The sequence below is a fragment of the Theropithecus gelada genome, chromosome 3, assembly GCF_003255815.1.
Source record: "Theropithecus gelada isolate Dixy chromosome 3, Tgel_1.0, whole genome shotgun sequence".
NCBI classification, from domain to species: domain Eukaryota; kingdom Metazoa; phylum Chordata; class Mammalia; order Primates; family Cercopithecidae; genus Theropithecus; species Theropithecus gelada.
The window spans coordinates 23610229-23628717 of NC_037670.1; the positions used below are offsets into that span (position 1 = coordinate 23610229).

General features: G+C 43.7%; 1 protein-coding gene and 1 non-coding gene across 3 annotated transcripts; both read left to right on the forward strand.

Moving 5' to 3' along the window:
• The first annotated feature begins 476 nt into the window (after positions 1–476).
• HMGN1 (high mobility group nucleosome binding domain 1) lies at positions 477–8105 on the forward strand. 2 transcript variants are annotated; one of them, XM_025380578.1, is made up of 6 exons: positions 477–662; positions 1505–1537; positions 1632–1661; positions 1744–1791; positions 4858–4986; positions 7260–8105. In XM_025380578.1, the coding sequence occupies exons 1-6, from the start codon at positions 600–602 to the stop codon at positions 7305–7307; spliced, it is 351 nt and encodes a 116-aa protein (XP_025236363.1). In that variant the 5' UTR covers positions 477–599; the 3' UTR covers positions 7308–8105. The 2 variants fall into 2 exon arrangements, with proteins under 2 accessions (XP_025236363.1, XP_025236364.1); XM_025380579.1 differs by lacking the exon at positions 477–662 and adding an exon at positions 1095–1184.
• On the forward strand, positions 4676–4780 carry LOC112621993. Its single transcript, XR_003118902.1, has one exon. It is a non-coding gene; the product is annotated as a small nucleolar RNA U13 (small nucleolar RNA).
• Positions 8106–18489: the final 10384 nt, after the last annotated feature.

Here is an 18489-nt window from a genome sequence, read left to right on the forward strand (position 1 = left end):
CTCAGGGAAATCTGAAGAAAGTTCCACAGCTTGGATTCCCAGCACTTTGGCAGGCCAAGGCGAGAGGGTGCTTGAGCCCAGGAGTTGGAGACCAGGCTGAGCAACATAGTGAAACCCCGCCTCTACAAAAAATACAAAAGTTAGCCGGGCATAGTGGTGCACTGTGGTCCCAGCTACTCGGCAGGCTGGGGTGGGAGGATCGCTGGAGCCGAAGAGGTCGAGGCTGCAGTGAACCGTGATTGCACCACTGCACTCCGGCCTGGATGACACAACGAGACCCTGTCTTAAATAAAAGAAAGGAAGGAAGGAAGTTACACAGAAAGGCCGCCTGCCGTAACTTCGCATCGGAGCCCCAGGTGTGCACCTGGGCGAGTGAAAGCGCAGCAAGCGTCCCGCGCCTGCGCACTGGCCCACGCCGAGCTCTCGTCGGCTCTCCTTCCCACGCCCTCCTCCAACGCCTGCGCACCAGGCCCTGTTTCACGCAGGCCTGCGAAGCTGGAGCCCCTGAATAGCCTTTCTTGCCGACTGAGGCGGGAGGAATTTGCTAGTTCCTGTATCCCTTGTCCTTCTCCCTTCCCAGTCTAAGATACCAACTATAAATGTTCGAACCCAATTCACCCCAGAGGGGAGGGGCCAGATGCCAGTGGCCTGAAGGCGCCCAGGTATCCAGAAGGATTGTGGGTGGGGACCTGCGGTCACGTGGCATGCTCCCGCCAATCACCGCGCAGACCGCACTTCGCAGCTCGGCTTCAAACAAACTACCGTGAGGTCGGAGCGCCACTGGGGCCCCGCCCCCTTCGCCTGGGCCTGGGGCCCCGCGAGACGGCGGGAAGGGGTGGGGGGCGCCCGGGAGGGGGCGGGGCGCAAGGTCGAGTGACGGCCTCTCTCACCTATTCCGGGCGCGGGCTGAGCCCCACAGCCAATGGGCGGGGGCGGGGGGCGGGGGGCGGCCCGGCCGGAGGGGAGGGGGAGCCCGCGGCAGGGGACGCGGGGGGAGGAGGAGGCGGGCTCCCAATCCGGTTCCATCCGGTTCTCCCACCGCCCCCGCTGTGGGTCTCAGCAGCTCGGGCGGCGGGAGGAGTGGCAGCGGCCAGGCAGCCCAGTTTCGCGAAGGCTCTCGGCGCGCCGCGGCCCGCAGGCACCCGGCACGCGCCTTCCCCGCCGCCAGGATGCCCAAGAGGAAGGTGAGCGGTGGCCGCGGCCCGCACACGCCCCCTGGAGCCGCCGTCTGCCGGGCCCCGCGAGGCCCAGGCCCCGCTGCACTCACGGTGGCGACGGGCCCGGGAGGCGCTTGGAGACCGGCGGGCGGGCAGGCGGGCGCTCGGCGGCCGCGGGGGCGGCTGTTCTGGAACGTGCGGCGGCCGGGGGAGCCAAGGGGGCGATTCGAACGGGGCGGCGGGAAGCCGTGACGTCACGCGGCCGGGCATTGTTCTCGGGGCCGTGCGGGCGCGCGAGTCCTGGGGCTGCGGCCCGCCTGCATTCGCCCGTCTTCTTGTCCCCGCAGGTCAGCTCCGCCGAAGGGGCCGCCAAGGAAGAGGTGAGTTCGGAGCCTTCTGCGGGGGGTGGTGGGTTTCCCGTGAGCCGCTGGCCTGCCTGCCTTTCTCGCTGACTCTCCTTTTTCTTTCTCCAAGCCCAAGAGGAGATCGGCGCGGTTGTCAGCTGTAAGTAAAGCCAGCCCCGTAACCGTTTGTTTTTCGCGGGTCGTCCCGGGTAAGGACGTTCAGTGCTACTTTTGCCTTTCAGAAACCTCCTGCCAAAGTGGAAGCGAAGCCGAAAAAGGCAGCAGCGAAGGTAGGCTTCGAAACGCGCATTGGGGTGCAGCGGGGCCTTAGGTACACTGCTCCTTAATGCGGGACTTTTCATTTTGATTAGCTATTTGAGCTTGCTTTATATTTTAATAACTATGGTAAATAACTTTTCTTCTGGTCGGGGTAAAATGTAATGGATATATTCGTCTTGGTTTATAGGACTATATCACACTAATGCTGCTGCAGATGTTAGGAGACTTGGGACGACAAAAAATATTAAATATTAGCAAGTCTGCAAAGGAAATTTATTCTTTGCGTTGCGTACATTGTGGCTGGTGGTTGGCCTTTAATTGCGTGCTTGTACTTCCTCTTTTGAGGATAAAAGATCCAAGTTAGGACTGAGGCAGGGAACGTGTAAGTTTTTATATATACAGTTTCCAAGCCAACTTGGGGAAATCTTAACCTTTTTACGGGGTGGGAATGGGGAGGTCAGAAGTTGTGATCTCTGAGAAAATAACCGCTACTACTCTAAAAGTGTTTTATTAGCAGTTATACAAAACTGTGATTTTGGCTGCTCCCTAATTCGTGATTGCATGATTCGAATTGCAGGTCTGTAGAATGAAGTTGGCTTTGGATATACGTGTGTTTGATAACTTTCAGAGTGGAAAAGCAGAACATGTGTAAAACGTGTATAAACTTTGTGTTTGGATCTAGCATTGAAACCACCATCTGTAAAGCTCTAATGTTCACGGGGTGATTAATTTCTATTCTAAACTTAGGTGAAAGTTTGCTGTTTGAAGTCTCAAAAAATTTTTTTGTTAATGCCTTCACCTCTTTCCTAAAAGTGTAGGTAGAAGTGTAGCACTGCACAATCATCAGAAGAGGCAAGATTAATTTCCTTGACATTGAGGAGTTCTTGGATAATTACTAAATTTGTCCTTGTTAAATAAAGGTATAAAACAAAGATGTTTTTTCTTTTTTAAATTTTGTACAGAGCTGAGTGCAAAAATCTTAACTATGTTTTCTTTAACAGAAAGTTCTGTTTTTGTGATCCTTTTAAAAATAAAGCTTCAAGGAAGGTATGAGAATAGTATTTTTCAAGTTGCAATCTCATTACCAGAAGACAATGTGGTAATTCTCTGTATACAGTTAGAACAGCACGGAAACTTGATGAAGGCCTAAAAAATTAGCTGACCTTGTTTGAAATGTTGGTGTGAGCGGTATATTATTACTTTTTTGATTCTGGGTTGTTGGGGTTTTTTTAAAACTAATTGGCTGAAATATCTGCCTGTTTCCCTCTTTACATTTTTCTTATTTCTTATTTATCTTTGTCCACCTTGAGATCTACTGTAAAGTAAATTTTTTAATGAAAACAGTTCCAAGTTGGACTCTCAGTGGGTTGGGACATCAGATGTAATTGAGAGGCTAACAGGTAAGTCTTCATGTCAGTGTTCGTTGAGGAACGAGCCAATGAGGTCAGCCTTCTCCAAGGAAAAAAGGGCAGAAGGGATTTGTTCATTTTTACATCTAGTTTCTGTAATACACCTTTGACTTCATAGTTGATCAGACTTTAAACAGAAGGTAAGCACTTGGTGTATTGATTTTCATACTACATAGTAGACATGTTTTCAAGGCGTATCTGTTACAGTGTGTCATTTCCCTAGAACTAAATGTTTTGAAGGTCCAAACATTTGGGAAACTTGATTAATTTTGTTTTATTTAGCTTATCAGCTGATAATGGTTACAGGTGGTATTTTTGTTTTATTTAGCTTATCAGCTGATAATGGTTGCAGGTGGTATATTTCAAATTCAGGGTATTACTGTGTATTCTATTTTAACTGTTTCCTAGTTTTGTATTTTTTGTATTGGAATGATTATGAAATTAATGAGAAATCTTTAGAAATCAGTACACAAGTGATTGTGAAACTTCGTGATAGCAATGTGTGTAGTAGCAGTTTTGTCTCAGATACAGTTGTTATTCGAAGGATGTTGAAGTATTAAAAGTCATTATGCTGTCTGTGGAATCCTACTGTTAGTACAGAACACCCTGCAGTGATTTTTGTCTGTGGAATCCTGCTGTTAGTACAGAACACCGTGCAGTGATTTTTGTCTGTGGAATCCTGCTGTTAGTACAGAACACCGTGCAGTGATTTTTCCACCCACGTTAGCATTGAAGTTGTGTGCTTGTCTTTATGGCCCTTTAACTCAAGTAATTGGTCAGTATCCTTATGGGTCTTTTATACCACCCGCTGGGGGCTAAACTAATTTAGCTGCTGTTGCATACTTACTAACAAGAAATAAATGTTAAGCTTTCTTCTCAGTATTGATGGATGGTATCCAAAAGTATTTTTATGTTTCTTTAACATGGCTTAAATTTTGAACTTAACGTGTCAAGTTAGTATGGTCATTTTAAATACCTGTACTTTTCAGATTCTTCAAACACCTATATGAAAATGATAAATTCAAAATTGATTCTTTTAATTCCTCATTATATGATATCAAGGGAGTAACTGTAGCAGGATAGTCAACCTGACCGTACGGCATGGTGCTTTTTTTCAGGTGAATGGTCTTAATGTGAGGGTTAAGGTCTTGTGAGGACAGTATTGTTCAAGTTCACAACAAATTTGGGGATGGGTGGGAATACAGTTGACGAGACTCCTCCGGTATTCGACTTCATTTGTCTTGTCATGTGGAACTGCAGAGAATAGTAGATGATGGCGACAGTGCTGAAGCATAGCTTGGGCTTTAGGATTTGTCATACGTCTAATGAGGCTTGACCTGCAAGTACTGTTAAAATCTCCTTAGCATACGCTGTTTTCCTGATTACTGGGGTGAACCCTAAGTTGTCGCATGTAATAGGTATATCAGCTGTTGTGTGATAGACATTAATGTGACAGCTATTATGGATACAGTCTATACAAAATGAGATCCTTTCATAAGCTTGAAAATTGGGTTTTCACACTAATGTGTGAGATGTCCCTCTCAAACCTTGCTATGAAGTCAGCACCATTGTTTACATTACTTGTCTGACATGAAGGGAGAAAAGTAAAAACAAAATGTAAATAAGGGGTAAAGTTTGTACTTAAAATATATTCTTATTCTATCATAGGATAAATCTTCAGACAAAAAAGTGCAAACAAAAGGGAAAAGGGGAGCAAAGGGAAAACAGGCCGAAGTGGCTAACCAAGAAACTAAAGAAGATTTACCTGCAGAAAACGGGGAAACGAAAACTGAGGAGGTCAGAAGCGTGTGTGTGTTTTCACTCTAAACAGTAGATACTACATTGTACGTTTTTTGTAGCAGATAACAGTATTCTTTATAATATTGAACAAAGTTTTGTACAGTATCCCAAAATGAGTGGACAAATGGTTTATGATTTATCCTATTGGAAAGTAAATACGTAAATGGCTTAAGAGCAAGAAATTTTAATATGCTCAATTTGAGATATAATTTAATCTTTGTTTTGTTTTGATATTCTGGATGTTGCTTTTAAATATATTTTCGAAAGTTTATTACCCTTACTTGCATTTTTCCTGGCATATTTTTCACACTTTCGTTTCTAATGAAAATGTTTTGTTTGTATTTTTCTTTTTTCTTTTTTTTTTTTGAGACGGAGTCTCGCTGTGTCGCCCAGGCTGGAGTGCGGTGGCGCGATCTCAGGTCACTGCAAGCTCCACCTCCCGGGTTCACGCCATTCTCCCGCCTCAGCCTCCGAGTAGCTGGGACTACAGGCGCCCGCCACCTCGCCCGGCTAGTTTTTTGTATTTTTAGTAGAGACGGGGTTTCACCATGTTAGCCAGGATGGTCTCGATCTCCTGACCTCGTGATCCACCCGCCTCGGCCTCCCAAAGTGCTGGGATTACAGGCTTGAGCCACCGCACCCGGCCGTGTATTTTTCTTAAAGGTCTAAATAATATACATAAAGCAAGTAAAAAGACTAGTGTCATTAGTCTTTATTTTTAGAGACAGTGTCTGTTACCCAGGCTGAATCTTTATTGTTTTAAGCTATGAGGAAAAGATGTTTTTTCTTATTAACCAAGCAGTGGGAGTAGAGAAGGAACAAAGAAATGTGTAACAGGTTTTGATTGATTTGTTGTGAACACCACTGTACTCCTCTAGCCTGGAAGCTGTTTCTTAAAAAATAACTGCAAGGTTCAGTTAAGCCAGGCCTCTTTATTTTATGTTTGTTATATTAACTAAGCTAGAAAAGATAAGTAATTTAGTATATTGATTTTTAAATTTTGATATTTAAATTTTGATACCACTTAAGAATTTGATAAATATCAAATTCTTTGATATTAAATTTGATGTTTATCAAATTCTTAAGTTATAAACTTATTCCTAAATTAAGAAATTTACAATCACAGTTTTTTTTTTTAACTTGTATTTCTTAATTCCCTTCTTTGTTTTTTCTTTTTTCTTTTTTGAGATGGAGTTTCGCTCTTGTTGCCCAAGCTGGAGTGCAGTGCTGGGACGGCTCACTGCAACCTCCGCCTCCCGGGTTCAAGTGATTCTCCTGCCTCAGCCTCCCGAGTAGCTGGGATTACAGGCATGCACCCCTATGCCCAACAAATTTTTTGTATTTTTAGTAGAAACGGGGTTTCACCATGTCAGCCAGGCTGATTTCAAACTCCTGACCTCAGGTGATCCGCCCACCTCGGCCTCCCAAAGTGCTGCCATTACAGGCGTGAGCCACTGCTCCTGACTTGTACTTCTTAATTCTAACCATACATCAAATATTGTGTGATAATAAGATAACATTGCTAATCTAGTTCTGATTTTAAAGGAAGAACTTGACCTTCTAGTACATATTATCAAATTACAGTTGGTTCTCTCTTGTTTATAGCTGTGTTCTATTAATATAAGGCTGTCACAAGTATGAAACCGTTTCACATAGGGGAAATACAGGATTGGGTTCCTACAAACCTCTGATCACAACATTTTCATCAACTGATAAATACGTGACTTTGTTACATGTGTATTTCTGTTCAGACATGCCTTAATTAATGTATGTTAAATTTACATGGAACTCACTACCAGTAGCACTGTAATTCGTACCTGAACAAAGCTGTCCAACACATACGTCCTCTGTGTGGCACATTACAGCCTTGAATTTAGCAACATTAGATAGCACTTGGACAAGATGCTAAGGGGCCATTTTAAACAGCAAAATCATCAGTAAAAAGCACAAAGATGTAAAATACGTGGCATTAAGTAGACCAGAAAAACAGTTGTTACGGCATCAGAGCTGACACAAGAAGACAGAGTGACCTCAGCTTGGAATGTACATGTGGTGCAACTCACATTTTTTTGCTGCTCGGTATATGAACATGACCATGGAAGTGCCGCAAGTATTGATTTGGGGTGGGGAGGTGGTTACAAAAGTTTTTTAACAAGAGTAGGTGACTTTACAAATAAAGATTATTGACTTTTGTAAAGACCTGATAGTTGCATATAAATAAAATGACAACGTTTTAAGTGCTAAAGATCTCAATTTCCTTTCTTTTGCAGAGTCCAGCCTCTGATGAAGCAGGAGAGAAAGAAGCCAAGTCTGATTAATACCATATACCATGTCTTACCAGTGGTCCCTGTCTCCCTTCTTGTACAATCCAGAGGAATATTTTTATCAACTATTTTGTAAATGCAAGTTTTTTAGTAGCTCTAGAAACATTTTTAAGAAGGAGGGAATCCCACCTCATCCCATTTTTTAAGTGTAAATGCTTTTTTTTAAGAGGTGAAATCATTTGCTGGTTGTTTATTTTTTGGTACAACCAGAAAATAGTGTGGGATATTGAATTACGGGAGGCTTTGACTGTCTCGGGTGCCAGCTTAACATTCCATAGATGGGGGGTTAGTTTTTATATCCTATAATACAGAGCATATTAAATGGCAATATGGAGTCAGTCCTGCATTTAATGTCTTGAACATTTTATTTTACTTCTATTCTCATGTTTTTTAGTAGAATTGTTTCCTAAAGAAAACCACTCCTTGATCATGGCGCTCCCTGTCGGAATCGTGTGCACTCTGTAACAGCTTTGGTTGTGGTAGTCCTGTTTTCCTGATAACTTTGTTGCTGTGCTGTGAAAGATTACAGATTTGAATACGTAGTGTACATGCTATTCAGTGTGAACTGGTGGGCCATACGTAACAGCTGACCAACATGTGAAGATACTGGTACTTGATAGCCTCTTAAGGAAAATTTGCTTCCAAATTTTAAGCTGGAAAGTCACTGGAATAACTTTAAAAAAGAATTACAATACATGGCTTTTTAGAATTTCGTTACATATGTTAAGAACTGTGTACAAATTGAAATGTCTGTACTGATCCTCAACCAATAAAATCTCAATTATGAAAATATTTTGGAGCACATAGATTAAATTCTGGTGTACATTTTATTTACGGAATTTCCACATTTGAGCCTGGCCAACATGGTGAAACCCTGTCCCTACTAAAAATACAAAAAAAGTAGCTGGGTGTGGTGGCTGGTGCTTGTAATCCCAGCTACTCAGGAGTCTGAGCCAGGAGAATCGCTTGAATCTGTGAGGTGGAGGTTGCAGCGCGTCCAGATTGCACCACTGCATTCCAGCCTGGGCAACAACAGAGTGAGACCCTATCTCAAAAAAAAAAATTCCCTATTTGATCTTACTTTTTGTTTTTTTAAGTGAAATTTTTAATTTTTGTTTAATACAGTCATGGGTCACTACTGACTGGATACAGTCTGAGAAACACATGGTTAGGCAGTTTTTGTGCGTGAACATCATAAAGAGTGTTTACGCAAACCTCAGTGGCATAGCCTATTACATATGTAGCGCTGAATGGTTTAACCTATTACTGCTAGGCAACAGACCTGTACAGCATGTTATGTGAATACTATAAGGAGTTGTAATTGGTAACTACTTGTTTATCTAAAGAGAAGGTACAGTATTACATAATACGGGACCATGATGTGGTTCATTTTTGGTTGATACATGAGACATAACTGCTTTAATACTTGCTATGTCCTTTGAAGTTGCTTGACTTGGTTTAAGGGAAAAACAATCCAATATCCTTTGAATCAAAGCAAATACATAATTCTTAGCTCTTCGTATGAGGTTAAAAAAAGTATCGAGTAGGCCGGGCATGATGGCTCACACCTGTAATCCCAGCACTTTGGGAGGCTGAGGTGGGTAGATCACCTGGGGTCAGGAGTTTGAGACCAGCCTGGCCAAGGTGAGACCCCATCTCTAATAAAAATTTAAAAATTAGCTGGGCTTAGTGGTGGGCACCTGTAATCCCAGCTACTCAGGAGGCTGAGGCAGAATTGCTTGAACCCAGGAGGTAGAGGTTGCAGTAAGCCGAGTTCACACCATTGCATTCCAGCCTGGGTGACAAGTGAAACTTGGTCTCAAAAAAAAAAAAAAAGCTGCAACTAAATCTACTATGGTATGTATTTTCCAGATTTGCTTTCATATACATTGTATTCTCATTTTGCCCTCTAACTATAGTCTTTAGAGGGGGTGTAGGGCAACTGTTGGCTTGGCAACAGTGAAAACGGCCAGAGAACAGCCCTTGCTGAGGTTATCACTAAAGAGGGGTCCTTGGAACAGAATTCAAACCTCTTTACACGTGGTGTGTTTTTTTGCCTATGGGCTGATTAGTAGGCAAGAATCCTTTAAAAACAAGCCCTGTGGGATCATAGATCTCTGCACGGACTGCCAGAGCAGAGTTTATAGGGAATAGTGAGGATACGGTAAAAGCAAATGCAAAGGTTGGTGACGTGGGATGAACTGACCGCAAAGAAGCTTTGATAACCCCTGGGGGATGGGGAAGGACTAGGAGCCACCTGAGCACTGTTGGTCGTTACATGATGGAGGCCTGAAAGGGTGATGAACAGATTTGCCTTTAATTCTGAAGTGTAGGTAGAATAGATGAGTTTTTAAGCCTTTTAACTATAGAACCCATCTGCCAGTGTTTAGTTAGTTGCAATCCCCAAACTTCCCACCCCTGAGAGTGGTCATAGATGTTTTCGAATCACAGATTTTTTCAATCGTTCTATACTCGTTGTAATGACACATTTAAAGAAATCACTAGTTTTTCTTACAAAATAAAACAGGTACAGGGTTTTGGCTTACAGATTAATACCAAAAACATTGTAGAAAAGCATAACGGAAGTACGTTAAGATCCTACCTTGGCCGGGCGCGGTGGCTCAAGCCTGTAATCCCAGTACTTTGGGAGGCCGAGACGGGCGGATCACGAGGTCAGGAGATCGAGACCATCCTGGCCTACACGGTGAAACCCCGTCTCTACTAAAAAATACAAAAAACTAGCCGGGCGAGGTAGCGGGCGCCTGTAGTCCCAGCTACTTGGGAGGCTGAGGCAGGAGAATGGTGTAAACCCGGGAGGCGGAGCTTGCAGTGAGCTGCGATCTGGTCACTGCACTCCAGCCTGGGCGACAGAGCGAGACTCCGTCTCAAAAAAAAAAAAGAAAAGATCCTACCTTGAACTACTCTGTTAGGCTTTTCTACGTTTTTTTGGAGCAAGCCTTGCCTTGTTAAATCTGACCAATTACTCGGGTGTTTGCTAGCCCTAACTGCACATTTTCCTTTTTTTTTTCATCTTACCCACAGGAAGGAACACCTTTTGTTGTTTTTTCTGAGATGGAGTCTCTCTGTCGCCCATGCTGGAGTGCGTGGTGTGATTTCAGCTCACTGCAACCTTTGCCTCCTAGGTTCAAGCAACTCTCTTGCCTCAGCCTCCTGAGTAGCTAAGATTACAGGCGTGCACCACCACACCCAGCTAATTTTTTTGCATTTTTATTAGAGACTGGGTTTCACCATGTTGGTCAGGCTGGTCTCAAACTCCTGACCTGATGATCTGCCCACCTCAGCCTCCCAAAGTGCTGGGATTAGCGGCATGAGCCACCGCACCTGGCCAGGACACATACGTTTACAATAAACCAACTTCAACTGTCAAAGGAAAAAAAGTTTTTTAACTAAGCCGCCCTGGGGGCTGGGTGTGGCAGTCACACCAGTGCTTTGGGAGGCCAAGGTAGGAGGATTGCTTGAGCCTGAGTTCAGAATCAGCCTGAGCAACAGCGAGACCCAGTCTCTACAAAAAATTTTAAAAATCAGCCGAGCATGGTGGTGCATGTCTGTAGTCCCAGCTACTCAGGAGGCTGAAGAAGGATGATCACAAGCCCAGGATTTCGAGGCTGCGGTGAGCTATCATTGTGCCACGGCACTCCAACCTGGGGTACAAAGATCTTGTCTCAAAAGCCACTTGAGGCATGTTTTCTGGGATCAGTACAGAAAGTTAGTTTCTTGCCCTTTAAACAGAGTCGACAATACTTTTGAGTGATGAGAATGGTTGACTGGCTGTACCAGTATCAGACATCTAAAAGTATAAGGAAGAGAACTTCTTATCAGACAGCAATTGGTTGATTAGAAAAACTAGTGAACGAGAACCCTGCATTCTCTTGGCTTCTCAGAGATTGAGCTTGACGTGCGTCAAATGTGGGTTAATCAGGATTTAAGGCACAGATCTTGGTACTTAGTACTTGGATTCTTGGTAATCATGGAGGCCCCCGGGGGAAGTTCTGTTCTGTTGTAGCAGTTTGGGAAATGTGTATAAAAGTCTTGCGGGGTTAGGGATGAGGTTAGGGGGATGGACAGAGGCAGGGATGACAAATAGATGTGTGTCATCATAGGGGAGCAACTAATACTCATTGGAAAAAAAACTCAGGAACTGCAGACAAGCTAAAATCACCCATATTCGCTTACTTAAACAACTATTTAAGTAGCTATTTAAAGATGCATTTTTCTCAGATCCTATTCTATGCTTACATGATTGTACAAAGTGGTATCGTACATCCTATTTTGTAGTCTTTATCATACTGTGACCTTTCTTCTATGTTAATGAATACACTTACACAGCGTTTGTAAGCACTGTGTAGTATTTTATTTCAAGAATATATGATTTGTCAGACATTTAGACTTTTTCGCGTTAACAAGCATTGTAAACTAAAAACTAATCTCTGCTAACCCACACAGATCAACCTAAAGATGTGTCTGCTTATCACAATCCCCGTTTGTTCCAGGAGTTTGCAACAGAAATACTTGGTTGAAACACCAAGTAATTTTGAGAATTAGAATTGAGAATTTCTAAACATTAGGCTTAAATAGATGATGGGAAGCAGCTCATCAATTGGTAACAACTGTTTTTATTTCAAGATTGTGAAAGCTAGGATTACATTTTTTTTTTTGAGATGAAGTCTCTCTCTTGTCCCCCAGGCTGGAATGTGATGGTGCGATCTCTGCTCACTGCAGCCTCTGCCTCCTGTGTTCAAGTGATTCTCCTGCTTCTGCCCCCTGAGTAGCTTGGATTACAGGCGCCTGCCACCACGCCTGGCTAGTTTTTTGTACTTTTAGTAGAGACGGGGTTTCACTACGTTGGCCAGGCTGGTCTCGAATTCCTGACCTCAGGTGATCCACCCGCCTCGGCCTCCCAGAGTGCTGGGATTCGAGGCGTGAGCCACCGCACCCGACCAGGATTACATTTTTTAAAACCTCAAAAAGTATAAAGTAATAAACCATTTAGGGGCCCTGCATGGTGCCTCACGCCTGAAATCCCAGCATTTTGGGAGGCCAAGGTGAGCAGATCACTTGAGCTTGAGGTCAGGAGTTTGAGACCAGCCGAGCCAACAAGCGTAAACCCCGTCTCTACTAAAATACAAAAATTCGCCTGTGGTGGGCGCCTGTAGTCTCAGCTACTCGGGAGGCTGTGAGACTGGAGAATCACTTGAACCCAGGAGGCAGAGGTTGCAGTGAGCCGAGATCTGCCACTGCACTCCAGCCTGGGTGAAAGAGCAAGACTTTGCCTCAAAAAACAAACAAACCATTTAATCCCAGAAGCTAAAAGCAATTATTTTAGACAGAGTGAATTTTCTTCACATGTTTGGTTTTTTCCTTAACTGCAAAAATTTTTTTAATACTTAATAGTTCATCGTGTGGCAAAACCATAATTTGGCCATTACACTTTTTTATAATTGCTCTGTTAGGGATACTACTGCTCATGCCAGCAGCACAGTATACTGAAGCCCCTGTACCAGGCAACCAGTCTCCGTGGCCATCAACGTTTTTGGAAGCAAATAAGAATGGATATTTTTAAAATAATACCTACAAATACAAAACTGAAAGGGAACAAAATGCATAAGAACAAATATTTAGGAGTAAAAGCTCATTTACCTTTGGAGTATTGGACATTTTCTCAGGATTGGATACAAATTCAATTTTAAAAGAAGCTACTATTAAGAAAAAAAAATCGGCAGGGCGCAGTGGCTCATGCCTGTAATCCTAGCACTTTGGGAGGCCAAAGCAGGCGGATCACTTGGGGTCAGGAGTTCGAAACTAGCCTGGCCAACATGGTGAAACCCTGTCTCTACTAAAAATACAAAAAAATTAGCCAGGTGTGGTGGCGGGTGCCTGTAATCCCAGCTACTCTGGAGGCTGAGGCAGGAGAATCGCTTGAACTTGGGAGGCGGAGGTTGCACTGAACCGTGCCACTGCACTGCAGTATGGGCGACAGAGTTAGACTCCATCTGGAAAAAAAAAAAAAAAGAAAAAAAAATCCAGCATAGCTAGTTCCACTTTAGAATTACACATTAGCATGGCTCACGCCTGTAATCCCAGCACTTTGGGAGGCCGAGGCGGGAGGATCACGAGGTCAGGAGATCGAGACCACCCTGGCTAACATGGTGAAACCCCGTCTCTACTAAAAATACAAAAAAATTAGCCGGGCGTGGTGGCGGGCGCCTGTAGTCCCGGCTACTCGGGAGGCTGAGGCAGGAGAGTGGCGTGAACCCGGGAGGTGGAGCTTGTAGTGAGCCGAGATCGTGCCACTGCACTCCAGCCTGGGCGACAGAGCAAGACTCTGTTTCAAAACAAAATAGAAAAAAAAAAAGAAAAAAGAATTACATATTAGCTTCCAGATGCTGATTCCACAAAAATCTTTTCCAGTGGAAAGAAGTAAGTAGATGTTTGAGATTTTTTTGAGGGCATGGAAATACAGTGCCACGGTTAGTGATGGAATTGAGGGGAAACAGCACGCAGCTACCAGACACTCGCTGCGGTGAACGCGGATCGTCATCAGGGCAGGGGACATCATCCGTAGCTCCATTCCACCACCTCTCGGTTGCAAATGAACGTGACCTCACAACAGAAGGAGCTAAGGATATAGGTAACGGGCTTAACTGAAGAGATGATAATACCTTACCCAGAGGGTCAGAGCAGATCAGATGCGGGGCCTGGCAGTGCACCATAAACGTTTGCTTCCCTTCCTGAGTGATTTTCAGAACCTATAATTATTAGATTCCTGCCCGCCCCCCACCCACCTGACAGCAATATATAGTGTTGAGGAAAGCCTTTGAAACTACACCTAATTTAACTTTAAACAGTGCATTCTAATGGGTAACTCGTACTCATAAAGTCTGGCTGTGCTATTTTGTTAGAGAGTGGCTTTTGTTAAGTCCTGCAGTGTTTCCTTACATCCTTAACTGTAAAGATTACTTTTGTGTTTTAGATTTAATCCATAACTGCAAATTGTTAAAAATTTATATATAATTTTATAGAGATTTTATCTCTGAAAAGCACTTAATGTGGTTACTCCTTAGAAAATTCTAATTTAAAAATGTATGAATACTAATAATACATTGAAGTTATGTATGAGAATTTTAAAATACACTAATCTGTTATGCATGATTCATAGAGAAAAAAGATCGACAGTCTTGCATGCTTGGCTGTTTTATATAAGGATGTGGTTGCATATTAAAACGTGCAAGATCGCCATTTCCACCCGTGCCCGTTTAGATTTTCAAAAGAAATATATTTAGGACAGCCTTAACGGTCATCACGTGATTTCTCACTTTCTGCTTCAGTTCTCCTTATTTCATCTATCTTTAAAGACAACATGAATGAAATAGTAAATTCAACAAACTTAACTGAGCTAATATGAATAAAGCAGTCTTGTAGACACCAGGATGGGCAGAGCCTATGTGCTTTGGTAGAGGAGTGCGCTGCTCTCGCACATTTTCAGGTCTCATAAAGGTAGCGTTTCAAATTGTTGAGGAAGAGACCACTCAAAAAAGTTTCAGGTCGGGAGTGGTGGCTCATGCCTGTAATTCCAGCACTTTGGGAGGTTGAGGCAGGCAGATCACCTGAGGTCAGGAGTTCGAGACCAGCCTGATCAACATGGTGAAACCCTATCTCTACTAAAAATACAAAAATTAGCCGGGCCTGGTGGTGTGCGCCTGTAATCCCAGCTACGGGGCAGGCTGAGGCAGGAGAATCGCTTGAATCTGGAAGGCAGAGGTTGCAGTGACCTGAGATCATGCCATTGCACTTCAGCCTGGGAAACAAGAGTGAAACTCTGTCTGGAAAACAAAATAAAATAAAATGTTTCAGTTCAATTGGATATATAAATTAGTTCTCTACTTCACACCACACACAGGAATAAATTTCAGACAGATGTAACAATCCAAATGTAGAAAAACTCTAAAAGCACCAGAGGAAGGTATAGGATAATAGTTGTTTTTTTTTGTTTGTTTGTTTCTTAGGATAATAGTTTTATGCTTATGAAGTGAAGAAGGCCTTCCTTCCTCTGCCAGATAATAAATTCAGAAGCCATAAAGAAAAGGTAGGAGTATTTGACCTCATAACAATTTAAACTTTTATATGGTTGGTTTGTTTTTTAGAGAATGGGGTCTCGGCCGGGCGCGGTGGCTCAAGCCTGTAATCCCAGCACTTTGGGAGGCTGAGACGGGTGGATCACGAGGTCAGGAGATCGAGACCATCCTGGCTAACACGGTCAAACCCCGTCTCTACTAAAAAATACAAAAAACTAGCCGGGCGTGGTGGCGGGTGCCTGTAGTCCCAGCTACTTGGGAGGCTGAGGCAGGAGAATGGCGTGAACCCGGGAGGCGGAGCTTGCAGTGAGCTGAGATCCGGCCATTGCACTCCAGCCTGGGCGGCAGAGCGAGACTCCGTCTCAAAAAAAACCCCAAAAAACCAAAAACAAAAAAAAAGAGAATGGGGTCTCACTGTCACCCAGACTTGAGTACAGTGGGGCAACCATATAGCTCAATACAGTCTCCAACCCCTGGGCTCAAGGGATCATTCTGCCTCAGCCTCTTTCGTCCCCAGTAGCTAAGACTAATGCTGCTCACCTGGCTTGATATGATTTTATGTAAACAAATACCTGGGAAATGTTAGACTGGGAGAAAATGTTTGTGACACATATAAGAAAGGGCTAGATGTCAAACTATAGAAAGAATTCCTATCATCGGCTGGGTGCTGTGGCTCATACCTGTAATCCCAACACTTTGGGAGGCCGAGGCGGGTGGATCACCTGAGGTCGGGAGTTCGAGACCAGTCTGACCAACATGGAGAAACCCTGTCTCTACTAAAAATACAAAAATTAGCTGGGCGTGGTGGCAGGCGCCTGTAATCCCAGCTACTCAGGAGGCTAAGGCAGGAGAATCGCTTGAACCCAGGAGGTGGAGATTGCAGTGAGCAGAAATCATGGCATTGCCCTCCAGCCTGGGCAACAAGAACAAAACTGTGTCTCAAAAAAAAAAAAAAAAGAATTCCTATTGTCAATATGAAAAAGAAAAATTCAATAGAAATATGACCATCAATATGAAAAAAATCTAATAGAAATATTAGCAAATAATATGAAAAGATAATTCACAAAAGAAATATAAATATAAATTCTAATATTTTTGGAGGCCAAGGCGAGAGGATTACTTGAGTCCAAGAGTTTGAGAACAGCCTGGACAACATAGTGAGACCCCCCATCTCTATATTTTGAAAAATTTAAATAAAATAAATATTCTTTTATTGTGGTAAAATATACGTAAAATAAATTGTACCATTTTGGCTGGGCATGGTGGCTCACACCTATAATCCCAGTACTTTGGGAGGCTGAGGCGGGAGGATCACACAAGACCAGGAGTTTGAGAGCACCATGGGTAACATGGCAAAACCCCATCTCTACTAAAAATACAACAAATTAGCCTGGTGTGGTGGCGGGCGCCTGTAATCCCAGCTACTTGGGAGGCTGAGGCAGGAGAATCGCTTGAACCTGGGAGGTAGAGGTTGTAGTGAGCCAAAATTGTGCCACTGCACTCCAGCCCGGGCGATAGTGCGAGACTCCGTGTTGAAAAAAAATTTTTTTTTTGAAACCAAGGGGAGAATAGTTCGAATAGTTCAGATTGGGAGTTTTGTGTGTGTGTGTGTGTGTGTGTGTGTGTGTGTGTGTGTGTGTGTGTTTTTCAGTTCAGAACTGAGCTAGAGAGCTTCCAAAACAACAACAAAAAATGTCAAGAGAATGAGGTTTCCCTCTGAAGGTCATCTGGGCACATTTCTCAGTGGGTGTGGTGGTCCTGAACAAAAGAAGTTTGGACCTTCTCTGGAATCATTTCAACCCCTTAGCTGGCCATGAATCAGAGTATAAGACACTGTAAAGAGCGGGAGCCCAACTCAGAACGCTGAATTGAGTTGTGGGTGACGTGAAGCTGCTTATTTTAGCAGCATCACTGTAAACAAAATGCAGGTTCAGTCACTTGCTGCTGGCAGAGGTCAGTTAACCAGAGTGAGGTCTGGTATAAAGACCAGCAGAGGCTTTTTTGGGTTTTTTGTTGTTGTTGTTGTTTGTTTTTGTTTGTTTTGTTTTGTTTTTGAGACAGAGTCTCGCTGTGCCACCCAGGCTGGAGTGCAGTGGTGCGATCTTGGCTCACTGCAACCTCCACTTCCCAGGTTCAAGCAATTCTCCTGTCTCAGCCTCCTGAGTAGCTGGAACTACAGGTGCGTGCCACCATGCCTGGCTAATTTTTGTATTTTTAGTAGAGACAGGGTTTCGCCATATTGGCCAGGCTGGTCTGGAACTCCTGACCTCAGGTGATCCGCCGCCTCAGCCTCCCAAAGTTTTAGGATTATAGGCGTGAGCCACCGCGCCCAGCTAGTAGAAGCTTTTAAAAAGGGACTTGGCACCGGGTGCAGTGGCTCATGGTGGTCTAGCTGGTGCCATTGTGGGCACAGCTAGGTTGTAAAGTAGCCATTGTCTCGAGAGGCTCTCAAGGTGGGAGAGAGTTCTGTTGCAGGCACATTTTACATTGTAAATTGACTGTTGTCTCTCAAGGCTATCTCCCAGTGGCAGAAAGTTCCAGCTCTGGAGCCTCTAAGTAAGCACACAGTTGGATAAGCTTGCCCTGTAGGGAGTGTCTGGTGAAGGGAAGGTCAAGGTTATAAATGCATTCCTAAAGACATAAGTAGGAAGTGGAGAACAGGGGAAAAGGAGGAAAGAGAAAAGAAAATAACATTTTAAAAATAACTCATTTTCTTTATCAGAAAAATAGGGGTACTCTGTTACATCGCTAATCTGTTGATAATTGGCAAGGTTTCTAAAAAGCATTTCTCAGTCAACTCTTGACGATCCATGCCTTTGCAGGCAAGAGGAACAGTATGTCACAAAAAAGTTTGTAATTAAACCGCAGTGTGGCCTCTGCGTTTGAATATGGACATCTCAGTGTCGGCTGAGTCGTAGCTCCTTTTGGATTAAAGGCTCTAGGAAAAGATCTTCAAGTTGCCAGAAAAATGTTCTAAAGGATGAATTGGGAAGCATTCAAGGAGATGGAGGCCACTAGAGAAGAATCTGTTGCAATCCCTTGATGTCCTGTGATCACTCTCTCTCCTTTACTCTTTCCTAAAT